This window comes from Peromyscus maniculatus, chromosome 12 (genome assembly GCF_049852395.1).
Source record: "Peromyscus maniculatus bairdii isolate BWxNUB_F1_BW_parent chromosome 12, HU_Pman_BW_mat_3.1, whole genome shotgun sequence".
Taxonomy (NCBI): Eukaryota; Metazoa; Chordata; class Mammalia; order Rodentia; family Cricetidae; genus Peromyscus; species Peromyscus maniculatus.
The window spans coordinates 27,733,923-27,747,310 of record NC_134863.1 but is presented as its reverse complement, the minus strand read 5'-3'; the positions used below and the strand labels follow the sequence as shown (position 1 = coordinate 27,747,310).

At 45.4% G+C, this 13,388-nt stretch overlaps 1 protein-coding gene across 3 annotated transcripts in view; it reads right to left on the bottom strand.

The window, feature by feature from the left end:
• Ildr1 (immunoglobulin like domain containing receptor 1) overlaps window positions 1–10,936 on the bottom strand; it is a 40,136-nt gene extending 29,200 nt beyond the window's left edge. Inside the window, exon 1 of one of the 3 annotated variants that reach the window (XM_006975710.4) lies at window positions 10,652–10,936. In XM_006975710.4, the coding sequence (XP_006975772.1) occupies window positions 10,652–10,706 (55 nt within the window). In that variant the 5' untranslated portion in view covers window positions 10,707–10,936. The remainder of the gene's footprint in view (window positions 1–10,651) is intronic. The other 2 variants (XM_076548819.1, XM_076548818.1) reach the window with 2 other exon arrangements.
• Window positions 10,937–13,388: the final 2,452 nt, after the last annotated feature.

Here is a 13,388-nt window from a genome sequence, read left to right as displayed (position 1 = left end):
TCACCTTTGTATGCTGCCTGGGACAGCAGCCTAGGAGAAGGCACCGCCCACATTCACGGTGGGTCTTCTCTCCTCAGTTAAGTCCCTCTGGCAGCACCTTCAAAGACACCCCAGAATACCAACCACCACACACACTGATTGGGATACATAGAAAAACCACATGGTTCTAAACAAAACCTTCGCTTCACACGGCACCTTCAGATATTTTCTTTTAAGCAATAAACGCGATCCGGGAAGGAGACTGCATGGCTTTACACTCAGTGTGGACACGTGACTTGCCCGCGGTCACTCTAAGGGGCTCCGGGTAAGGATTCTCTCCCTGTGCTGCATTCTTGCTGTTCCTCTCGGGTTTCCTTCAGTTAGGGGGAGGAGGAGGCTCGGCAATCCTAACTCATGTGCTCTCTATTTGGCTGAAGGGTAATTTGGTATCACTCAAATTCCAGTCAGCTTTTGTGCAAAGACGAGCCCTTGAGAGGGGAGAATGTGTGTGCTGACGGTCAGGAAGGGGAATTTGGTGCTCTGGGAGCTTTGAAGACTGCCGACTCTAACCCCTCTGGGGAAGGAGAATGGGATCTGGGTGATGGCCTTGATTACCAAATGCGCACCTAGCTCCTCTTACATGAATGCCCTTATTATGGGCAAGTCATAGCCCGAGTGACCATGTCACCTTTACCAACGTCAGTGCTGGCTTTGCAGCCCGGGGACTCAGCCTCTGGGTCATTTCATCCCTAATGTGAATCTCAAGGCTTAACACATTTCAGGTCTTGGTGGGTTCTGAGTGTTCATCTTATTTGTACTTCCTCCTGAGGTCTACCCATAGCACCCTGTATGGATCACACACCTTCGCCTCTGCTCTGCCACACCCGCCCCAGTGTCGGCGGCAAGTTCAGGGAGAGGAAGTACCAAACACTTTTGAACCTTTGTGTCCTTGCTGCTGGTCCTCAGAATCTACTAGACCCCGGGGGATGGATGGTCTTTGTTCCTAACACCCCCCTCCATGATAGGGATAAGCTCTTGCTCATTCACCTGGATAAAAAGCGCAGAGGGTATAAACCAAGACCTATGTGCCCAGCAGCACTAATCTAACTTAATGAGGTCAGTGTTGGAATCGAACTCAAAACTACAATGTTTCCTAAACAAGTGGACAGCAGGCACCAGACGCTCAGAAGCAGCAGGATTTTTCAGATTGGGAGAGAGAAAAAGGAAGTAGCAATTGGTCCATCTCAAATGTCCCAGCTTCCTTTTTCTTTAGTTCTAACCTTTACTCTGTACAATAAACCACACTGGACATGCATGGTAGTCAACCCATAGGTTTTTAGGAAGAGGCTCAAGAGACAGCAGAAGCTGAGCAGAAAAAGCTCATTCACGTGAGAAATGCCCTGATTGTGGATGACCTGGTTACCTGTTTGTTCTTTCAAACTTAGCACTAAACGTTTTCAAATTCCTGACTTCCCTCCAATCTTTGTGACCCTTCCTGTGCCCGATCTGACTGTCATCTAATGCCCTCGCTGACTCTATCATTTTTCTCCTGAAAACTTTAAAGTCTAGGGCCTGGTTGCCTACATGCTAAACCTAACACCCCTCCCCATCCTAATGACCTGGTGAGTTATTTCCAAGCCATGAAAAATCAGACAATGGCAATTATCTGTCTCATCATAGAGAATGATAAATGTCCCAATAAGCAAAGAGCCCGGCACATAGTAGACCTTCAATGAGCATTGCCCATTTACCGTGTTCTTTGCATTTAGTTCAGCCAAATTCAGAGGTTAAGATCAGCTAAGGCCAGAATGTTAGAAGAAATTATCTTGAAGAACTGAAATTATCTGAATGTAGGCAGTTAGTGGGCTGAGTGCTTTACAACCCCATACCCCAGCAAACCCATTCACAGTTTACCTCTTCTGTGAAAGAGGAAGGCAGCAGAGTCCTGTCATTTAGGGGTAGAATGGAAACTTCAGATCAGCTCTGAGAACACATGGGAAGAAGGGAAGGGGAAGGGGATTCTTCATTTCCCGCCACCAGGTACTTTCCGAGGCCATTTTTGCTGTGCCAAGTGGGGACTGGCATCCTACAGTAAAGTGGAAGGAAAGCCGACCGATGAAGACACAGGATCTCACCAGCCAAATGCCGTACATATGCCAAAGTGCTTGCAGAACCTAGGACATTTCTTACTCTAGTGTATCAGATGGGAAAAGAGGTTGCCGTTTCTAGAAAAGGCCATCCATACAGACTAGAAATGTATGTGCCAATTTTTTTCTTTGAATCAAGACTTGGGTGGGGGTAGGGGGGGAGAACTAGATGGTATTTCCCCTTCTGTCCCATATAAAGTTCTTCTTGGAGGACATAAGCTAAAGTTTGTACTTGGGATGTCCCAAAGGATCCATGTGTTAAAGGCTGGGCCCCCAAGATGGTAAAACGTCTGAGAGGGGGAACTAAGTAAGGTTTTCTACTACTGTGCCATGTCATCAAAGAGGACTGACTTATGGGATGCTGGCCTTCCTCTCTTCTGAACCACCTGGCTGCCATGGGGTGAGTTGCTTGGCTCCACCACAGACTCACCACAGACCCCAAAGCAACCACGAGTGGACACCTCCAAGACTGTGAGCCAAGACAAACCTCTTCCCTTCCCAAGCTGAGTGTCTCTTGCTATAGCAACACAAAGTTGACCCACACAAGGTGGTAGATAGGGACACAGAGCCCAGCCGGGGAGTGTGGGGCCTGGAGCCCTACTGCTGGGAGTTTGGTCTGTTGAGGATTTGCAAATACACAGGCACTTCCGCTCCACCCAGCGGGTTAACATAAAGCACACAAGTCCAATCCTATCAGAGTTTATGTCTGAGCAAGCTATCTCCTCGAGTGTATTTACCATCAACACTTGCTACATTCCCTTAGATAACAAAGCAAATATGAGAGATGTTAAAAGAAAAGGGACCAGCAATGAGCAGCAGACAAGAAGGAACAGGGAACACTGGGAGAGAACTGTGGTTGAGCAGAAAGTGGGTGAGGGAGGAATTATGCCCAAGCATGCAGAGCTGGGCTGGGGGAGGGGTGCTAAGCACCCACTTCTTTGAAGACACCAAAAGAGACTGAGCATCCCCTGCATCGTCAGACATGGTACTGACTGTGTTATCACACATTACCTCATTCTACCTTTGAAGGAAAAAAAAAAGAGACAAACGTGTTCTTTTTTTAATTTTATATTTCTCAAGTTTATCAGTGGAGACAGTCCCCAAAGGGCTGGCCTAAACTGGCACATAGCGAGGAAACCACAAAGATACATTTGAAATGAAACCTAAAATCCCAAGCTCTGAACTGTTCTTCTTATTCCACCCTATTTTCCAGATAAGTTTTCAAAAGTGGTTGAAATTCAACCATTTAAGGAATACTCTCAGGCTAGAGGGGAGGCTCACTGGGGAGGGGCACTTGCTGTTTTCCCAGAGGCCCCGAGTTTTGTTCCCAGCAAGTGAGTCATAACACCTGTACCCCCATCCAGGGGGACTGATACCCTCTCCTGGCCTCCGCTGGTACCTAGACACATAGAAGCAGACACATACAGACACACAAAGTAAAATTCTAAAGAAAAAAAATTCTCAAATTTTAAAGGACGTTCACAAATTTATTCATTGTGTATAGAAAACTCTTTCCCTTTTTGTTTACTAATATAAAATAAGCAAGACACCCCAAACAACACAACAGGTAAAAGCAAAAATGTCCCTCCCTGCTCGCCATTAATTTCACTCCATGGAGTTGTCACTGTTGATAGTCTGGTGGACATCCTTCCATATCTTTCCCTCTCTTTCTAAAATGAATTATATGTACATTGATTAGTAACTTTGTTTTAACTTCAAACAACTGACATAATCTATATAAGTATGTACAGATCTATTTGTTTCCAGTGACTACATGGAAATTACTCTATGAAGTATTATTTATTACAAATTTTCATAATAATGAGAGTTTGGGTTGCTTTTGATTTTTCACTGTTAGAAACAATGATGATGTGAATTGCTGAAATGGATATTTTAATAATAATAATAATAATAAATGTGATTATCTGCTTACCTGCACATTTTTACTCCATAGTGTTTGCCCAGACAGAGGGAAAAGGCCTTTTATGTTTTAATAGCTATTTCAGAAATTAAATTTTTATTCCTATAAACAGTAAGTGGCATTACTGTGCTTTACCACAGTCTTTCCAAAAGGGGAAACTTGAAATCTTAAAAAAAAATTTTTTTTTTTGATGAAAAACTACTAGGTGGAAAAAATAAAAAAAGGTATCCACTCAGGTAACTTGAACTTGACATTCCTTTGGTTACTAGTGGGAAAGGACAGGACCTGTTTGAGGGGCAAACAGGGGTTTCCCAAAGTCATCTGCCCAGGTTGGTGATTCATGACCCCACACACTAATCTCAGATCATATGCAAATTTGGGCCCCACCAGAATGCACACATACATTTATTTTTGAGTACATACTCTGAGCCAGACACTGTTCCAGAAGACAAGGTCTGTCTCTTGGAACTCATCCTCTTGGGAGGACTCAGTAATAAATAATAAAACACACAGACAAAATAATCTGTCCTGAGTAAGTCTGGCTGGATTCTCAGAAACCATCAGAGCTTTGAGGCCAACTCCTTCCAGTGTATACCAAGGGACTGGCAGATACATACACCAAATGCTCCTGACAGCTCTTCTTCGGTGTTTCAAATTCTAAATCAAGCCCAGCTCCTGAATCAACATCCCTCCCAACAAGCTTGGGCCTCTTTCATGTTCCCATTTTAGCAGATGAGCAAGACCAAAACTCAGGAGTCACCTTTAATGTCTCTTTCTACCTTGTTATTCATAGTCAACCTTGCCACATTGAGTTTACTTATCTCTTAAATACCCTGGGGATCTCTGCTCATCTTTACAACCCTCTCAATACAAACTGCCATCACCTCCAGCCTGCACATTGCCTTTGCTTAGCTGTTGCAGTAAGCCTCTGTGGTTCCCCAATGTGTGGATTCCACGGTGCTGTTCATCTCCCAACACAAACTCCTAAGTTCCTCCAACAGCTCCTCATTGCTCTTCACACACACACACACACACACACACACACACACACACACACACACACACACACCTTCCCACATGACCCATGAAGACATTCATATCAGGCCCTCCATCCTGCTTTGTCCTCACCACATCACCATGCTCTAGCTTTCTCCACTCAGCCTCACTGAAATTTTTTTCCTGCCTCATATCCCCTGAGCTCCTATCCAGTCATCTGGCACATGCTAGTCCTGGTTTTAGATGATCATTTCCTCAACTCACACATGTCTTCGAAGAGGGCCTCCTGGTTGGAAAGAATCCAACCATTATGTGCTATCGTGGTGCCTTAACCCTGGCTTCATACCCTGAGTCACAGTTCTGTCTCAACAACGGTGTGTGTTCTCCCAGCACAGGAATCTTGGGGCCAGGCCTATGGCTGCTTTTGTTTGCTAACACAGGAGCCTTGTCTAAGATGATTCGTTAAAGGTATGCTGACTTGGAAAAAAAAAAAAAAAGAATTAACTAAATTACTCAGAACACATTTTAAGTTTAGAATTAAATTTTTAATTCTAAAAAGTTCATAAAATAAAGTCAGAGTTTACCATTAGTAATATAGCCGTACGAAAGAAAAGAATGGCCTGTAATGGGGTATATTAAGCCACCCCCTTATCAGGGGAGAGACAAGGCTGCCGATGGGGGAGCCCTGACATTAGAGGATCTTGAGGTCCACACAGTTTATAAGCTACTGGAAGCTGCTTGAACGGACAGTTAAAGGGCAGGTGAGAAGGATTAACCTAGGCAGGTTAATAACCTAGGTTAATTAACCTAGGATGGCTGATAGTCAAGAGACAGCAGGCGGCCTAGAGGCAAGGAGATGGTGCTGACCGTGGGCTAGCGAGGGTATTTGGCACCGAGAATAGAAAACAAGCCACGCCTGGAACTAAGCAGCAGAAGCTGGTGATTAAAAATGGGAAATGAATAATAGCAAAACCACCATCCTTTGACCTGGCCTTACCCACCAACTTTTGAAAACTGGGAGAGAAAAAAACCCTGCAAGTAATTAGAGAGGGGAGAATCTTGGTAATTCTGAAAAGGCACACTTTTATTTCTCCCAAGGACTTCATAAACAAAACAAATTATTGTGCTAAAAATGAACCCAGGGAGAAGGCACACTCCCATTGCCCAACCTTTCACTCCAGCGCATTGCATTTGGGGCTAGACGTTTGATTGGCATCTGTTCGGACACCAAGGGTTAATCACCTGCTCTAGTTCTGTGTATCAGGATTCAACCAAACCAAACCAACCTGTTCCACTGTGTGAAATGGGGAAAGGAGCAGCGGGGCCAGCTTTCATGCATGGCCTCTCACAATAACACACAGGGCTTCCCTGGACCCAGATTTTCTTCTCTGTATTAGGGGCTTTGAGGGAGTGAGGTAAGACAGGGGCGGAATGATTTCTCCTTGTGTGTCCCGGGCATGGGAATTCCGGAAGGAATTTCAGGAGCCCTCCAGGGGACAGAGAGGTTCCAAGTGGGCAGTTAACCACCACACATGACCATCTCACCCCGAGAGGCTCCGAGTCACTATCAACCATATTGGGGATTTTATAAGAGTTCACGCGTTCTAAGTATGACCCACCTCCAGCACCTCAGGGGGGAAATCACGGCTGCTTTGTCTAAGGATCTTGTCCTTATGCGTCAGTTGTCGGATTTCCCAAAGCCTAAGAATGTGGCTGGATAACTGGTGGTTTCTGCAAAGTAATATAATTCTTCTGCAGGTGGGGAAGAGCAGTGGCAGCCTTTAGTCTCTACCCTCTGGAGGCAGAGGCAGGTGGAGCTCTGTGAACTTGAGGGCAGCCTAGTTTATGTAGGGTTCTCCAGGACAGCTAGGGCCACATGGAGAGACCCTGTCTCAAACAAAACAAAACAAAACAAAACAACAGCAACAAACTTTCACAAAAGCAGAATCAGAGGGAAGCTAAACTTTTACTCCAAAAATAAACTCTGAGAGTCGACAGAAACAAGCAAAGCTATGAGTCAATAATGAGCTTTACAAAAATGTAAAGCGCTTATTTTAGCCTTACTCAGTATTTTGCATCAAGGAACAAGAATTCAGATATCATTTATATGATAAAAAATTTCTCCCCCTGCCCCCCCATTAAAAAAAGACTTCAAAGAATAACAAAACAGCCCACAGCTGGCAAGTGATCTTTACAGAGCTCAGAGCCTGGTGATGGGAACTTCACAAGACTACCTGGCCTCAGCACCTTCCTCTGGGACTTCACAATTCTATCACTGGCCTACACTTCTCAATTGTGGAAACCCAGATGCTAATCAGGGAGCCGGGCTGACTCTTCTAAACAACCAAAATGGAACAAATTGACAGACCACAAAGGAACACACTTAAGTTCAGGGTTTTCCAATAAGTGCACTTCAATTTGGAATGGGTCTTCAGAAAACTGACTTAACAGAGTTTCCTATTTCATGGTGTGAATGTGGGGATTATTGTCTCTGAGTTTTAAGAGTAATAACATTTCACGCTAATCATCATTTTATCTGATAAAGTAACAGATTTTGTGAACCTTTTGTCTTTAGGTTATAGATCTTGCCTATGGGCATACAGTACAATTGCTGTTCTGCTAACTCCGTGTGTAACACACATAAGTCCTGTTACTGCAAGTTGTGGGAGAATTTTTGATAAGCATTGTTGTATGAGATACTGTAAACAAGAAATGCCTCTATATTGTTAGCTGAAAGATACTTTGTGATGTTTGGTTTAAAAATCGGGGAAAAGGTCAAGACTAGGGGATGGGCTCACTCCCAGAATTGCTTGAGTAAAGACCATGCCACGGTCACTGGTCTTGAAGGTAAACCACCCAGAAAGAGATGGCCTGGCTGGGTGTGTGGGCAGCAGTAGCAGGAAGGATTTGATTCAGCTGTTCTCAAGACGAAAAGAACTAATTCACTCAAAGTTATTAAGAGGCAGGGACTGAATTCTAACTGCCCAGTCTCTGCTATAGTTTGGGCTGAGAGTGTCTCCCAAAGTCCGGAGTGTTAAAGACTTGATCCCTGGTTGGCACCCTTCAGGAGGTGGTGGAAGCTTTAGTAGGTGGGGCCTAGAGGAAGGTTACTGGAAAGGTGCCCCGGAAGGGAATATTGGGACCCTTGCCCTATCCTGTCTCTCTGCCTCTATTCCTAGCCACCTTGTGACAGGCAGCTTCTTCTTCCACCATATTCAAGTTTCCCCTTCAATGCACCGCCTGGCCACAGGCCCAAAACCAATAAGACCAACCAACCATGGACTGAAAATTCCCAGACTGTGAGCCGAAATAAGCCATTCCTCTTTTGGACTTGATTACCTCAGTTCTTTTGTTACAGTAACTAACCTTCATCTCTTAGCCACAGGGGAAGGAGGAGTTAGTTCCTTTAAGCTTAGCTTCAAACAGTTGGACTTCACAGCTAGCATCATCACCATGGCTAATATTTATTAAACTCTCCTTCTCTCAGTACAGGCAATATATAAAGTACTTTAAAACCTTCATTTTAATTAATCCTTCCAAAAACCTTATGAAATGTATATTATCATCCCTGTTTACTGCAGGCCTTAAACAGTTCGGTAAACTGCCAGAGTCACGCAGACATCAGCTATCCAAACCCAACAAACATCACCTATACAGACCCATAGTAAACAGCAGCTGCGGTATTACTGCCAGCCCTCCACATATTCAGGGCCACATCTGTCAAAGCAGCCACTTCCCCCTCAGAGTGCTGGGGTCTCTGTTTCTCACATATGAAATGAAAGTGAATCTAGGTTATCACTCAAGACTTCACTTTCTGTCCTCTTGTAAAACACGGGCCAATTTCTACTTAAGGGAGGCCGAGGCCATCACCACACCCTGTAAGACTGCCCTGTTTCAGAGTCAGTCATAGTGACTAACACGGTGTGGCTGACTCAGAGACCTGGGGCCATGCTTCCTGAAGTCTGTGTACAGCTAGCAAGTTGTGTACTCTAAGATATGTTTGGCTAAAGTGTCTGTATTTGAAAATGTCCATTGTCAATATTAATTTAAAAAAAAAAACTGGACAGTTTAAACCAACAACAACATGCTGGCGGGTTAAGGCACTAAGGACCAGGGTGTATACACTGATGGATTTGTCGTCTGCAAGTGTTCTTATTCTATCCGGAAGACTGCTAGGTCAGAAGTCCCAGTTTGGGAGACATGATGCTTAGGGGCTGATGGAAGCAGACCTCTATTTTCCTAAGACAGCTCAAAGAGGAATTTGTCCCCAGCTCCCACAGTCTTGGAGAAGAAAATTGGACACACGGGGAAAGGCTGTAGATGACTCCAGGGTTCTTACAATTTGATGACATTTGGAGCACCTAAATTCAGGTGAGGCTTCATATGCTTCTTGTGTGCATTGGCATCTTGTTAGTGTCAGACAATTTATAAAATCTACATCCAGCCAAAAATGTTGCAAGTCAGCACGCTTCTGGAATGCTGATTTTTTTTTTCCTCCTTCCCTACCTTTTCCTCCTTTTATTCTCAGTAATAAGCTTAAGTTCTCACACACTCTAGTCTGAGTGAGACTTGGTTACGTCTGAGCAACTCTCTAATTAGCTCATAGAAAGGAAATTCTGCCTCCACCTTCATATTACATCTGTTCGTTCAAAAGCCATGCAAGTTTCCATTTGGTCTGCGAGCAAACCGTGAGCTGGCCTTCCACAGACAACCTGGGAAAGAGGGCAGCTATTCCCATGGGGGACAAAGTGGGAAATAAGCCGATTAAAACAAAACAAAACAAAACCTGGGTGGATCGTCCAAAGGAAACGAAAATTCTTGTTTACAGAGTCACAGCTACATGCTAATGTGAACAGGGCTGAGAGAGCCTTTCCTTAGCTCTCTTTTCCTACGCGGCTTCACTCCCAGACAGGACCGCTGTCCCGTTTCCAAGAGATACCTTAAGACACAAATCGCAAGTGAGGGGTTTAGTGTGGAAGTCAAAAGGATTGATGCTGGGAAAGCGGGTGACTAGGCACCTGAAGGGAGAGGATAATGAGAAAGGTGGACACAAAACGTAGAAAAATGACAGGCGCTAGACGAGGAAGCATGTAAAAGATTCGGAATTACGCCCAACACTCCTTCACACACTAACGAAGCAATCTAACTTGTCCAGAAAAATAAAATAAAATAAATGCACTCTGGGCCAATATGGTTGTCCCTGTATCTACACTCTGAAAGCAAGCACGACACGGAGGCGGCGGGGGTGGAGTCGGGGAGGGATGGTAGGCAGTTTTAAGAATGGGGATTTGGCCTCTATCGATTCAATTGTAGCCCTCAAGTGTCTAGCACCTGTTACAGGGGAAATGCAAAGGCGAGGTTGCTTTTCGGATGCATCTGTTGCAGGCGGCCCTGGGCTAATCAAGGAGGAAAACAACAGGTTCCCACCGGCAGACACTCGATCCGGCCCCTGCACCTGCTGGTGCCCGTGCCAAGCGCTACCTGAGCGGGCCCCAGGCTTCCACCGCCCTGCGGGTGAGCCGCTCCGCTAGCCAGCCAATAATGGCTTCCTGCCTCGCGCAGCCCAGGAAGGGACCCAGTTCTTGTTTTGTTTTTTTCCAGGGCTCACCTGCTGGGAGCCCGACGAAGAGAAGCAGGCAAGGTGCGTGCAGCCCGCGGCCCATGCTGGCCCCTCTCTAGCCGCTGAGGCTCAAGGGCCTCGGGGAGCCGCGCCTTCCTTCTTCAGCGGTCGGCCCGGGGCGCGCATCTCCGAGGTGCCTGCAGGTCTTGCAACGCAGCAAGCCGGGACCCTGCGGTCCCCACAGGTACGGCCCAGCCCACCCGCACCTGAGGCTCTCGGGGCTCCGCCCCAGCCCTGGGCGGTCGCGATTTCCTGCTCCGCCCAGGTTTGGGGACCGCAAGCCTCCGCCCAACCTGCCAGGTGATTCAGCTCCGCAGGAAACGGAGCCTCTAGCCACCGGGCCCCGCCTAGGCGCAGAGAAACTTGTTTCCCGAAGTTCGAAGTCACTCTCACCCCCTCGCAATTCTTCCTCTCTGGTTCTAGAACTAGGTGGATACAACTTCTTATGGAGTGTTTCCCGTGGTGTATCTCTCCAACCCCCACACACACTAGACTTCTGATGTTTACGCGTAATGTCTGTTCAGGGTTTTTTGTGTGTTTTGCAAACTAAAGATTCTAAAAAGTAAAGCATAAACCATAAATTTATTTTTCCACACTTATAAAATTAACAGGTGCTCATATGAAAAGCGTAATGGAAAAAGAAAATTCCTCTGTCATTGTATTTCAACGTAGTTAATGTTGGTGTATTTCTTCTTAGGCTTCCCACCCATTTTTTCCTTGAGGCTCAGCAACCATGCACAGATCTTAGCCAGCTCAAGACCAAGCTTTAGACCCTTGACCTTGTGATGACTATTAGAAGTGACAGGGGACATGGGAATTTGGAACTACTAAAGGAAAGGGGAGGAAGGCACACTGGCCTTCGGGAACCAATCAACTAGGAGAGTCACCTATAATCTGAGCAATGTAAGTAGATAGCAAGGCGTTTTACACACCTTCCCTCCTTCTCTGGGGTTTTCCTTGGCTTTGCTTTCCTCCTGTGAGACTATTGTCCTTCCTCTCACACCCCTCCCACCTCCAGCCTCCCCCTGCCCCATCATCTTCAAGGATAGCATTAGAAAGTGCCATTAAACATGGTTCAGGTGGCTCCCACCCTGGTCAGTGAACTAGATGTGCCTATTTCTCATAAGCACCTCTCCTGCCCTGCTTTGCTTTCGAGAACATTCCCTTCACTGGTACTCCTAGAGCCCCCTCATCTCATCCTCACCCAAAGAAGCATGCTTATCCTGGACCTATTAGTCAAACCCAACACACACACACACACTTCTGGGTTAGCCCTCTGCTCCCCTCAGCCGGCCTCTTCACTTTAAATGTTTTTCTTGTAGTCTCTTCTCTTCCAGAAAATAGGAAGTAAATTCAGGAAGTGTGAGGCCAAAGGCAGATGGTGAAGAGTGTGGAGGAGCCCTTAGATCTTTCAGGGTGGAGAGCATCATGGCAGCAGGAGGAGGCGGCAGTAGTGTGGGGGGGCTCCATCCCCTCCAGCGATCCCCCATAAATTGCTAGGAACACTGGCCATGGGGTTTAGCATTGTTCTTAGCAAATTTTCATCGCTAGTCTAAAGTATATGAGCTCTTATTTTCTCTCACTTATCTCCTAAACTCCTCTGTCCTCACTCTGGTAGAAAAATCATTTTAGTTTTCATCTAAGCAATCATTTCTCCATGTTTGTTCCATAGGATTTTAATAGATACATAATAAGTGGTAGTGGGGCTAACTGAGCCATGGTCTTGTGATCTCATCATTTATAATCATCTTTCTGGGGCTGGAGAGCTGGCTCAGCAGTTAAGAGCACTGACTGCTCTTCCAGAGGACCTGGGTTCATTTCCCAGTACTCACATGGCCGCTCACAACTATCTGGAACTCCAGGGATTCCAACACCCTTACATACATGAAGGCAAAACACCAATGCATATAAAATAAAAATATTAAAAAGGGAAAGAAATCATCTTTCTTTGAGACTTTGTCCATAAATAATTCTGAATATCGTGTGTTACCCAAACACTATGCATAAACCTCCACATTAAAAAAAAAATGCAGCAGGGGGTTGGGAGGAGGGAGGAGGGGGGATCTGTGGATAGTATGTGGAGTGAGTAGAAAATTTCTTAATAAAGAAAAATGAAAGAAAAAATAAAATAGAACCATAAAAAAGAAAATGCCAGCATTGATTATCTTTTCTCTATAATTGACCATTTGAATAAAGGAAATGGTATTTGACTTAAAAAAATGCAGCATTTATTTTTAAGTTTACTTACCAAGAATGAAAATTGCCCAATTCACATTTTAAAAAAGAATCAGGTAAGCAAAATAATGTTCCAGATGCTTGGAGCTAAAGGAAGTAAGTAAAAACGTAGTTAATCAAATATTACCAGACAGACCGTGCCTTCTGCAGTTATTTTATTTTATTTTATTTTACAATATAATTTAATTCTACATATCAGCCACGGATTCCCTTGTTCTCCCCCCTCCCACCCCTCCCCTTCCCCCAGCCTATCCCCCATTCCCATTTCCTCCAGGGCAAAGACTCCCCCGAAGATTGAGATCAACCTGGTAGACTCAGTCCAGGCAGGTCCAGTCCCCTCCTCCCAGGCTGAGCCAAGCGTCCCTGTATAAGCCCCAGGTTTCAAACAGCCAACTCATGCACTGAGCACAGGACCCGGTCCCACTGCCTGGATGCCTCCCAAACAGATCAAGCCAATCAACTGTCTCACCTATTTAGAGGGCCTGATCCA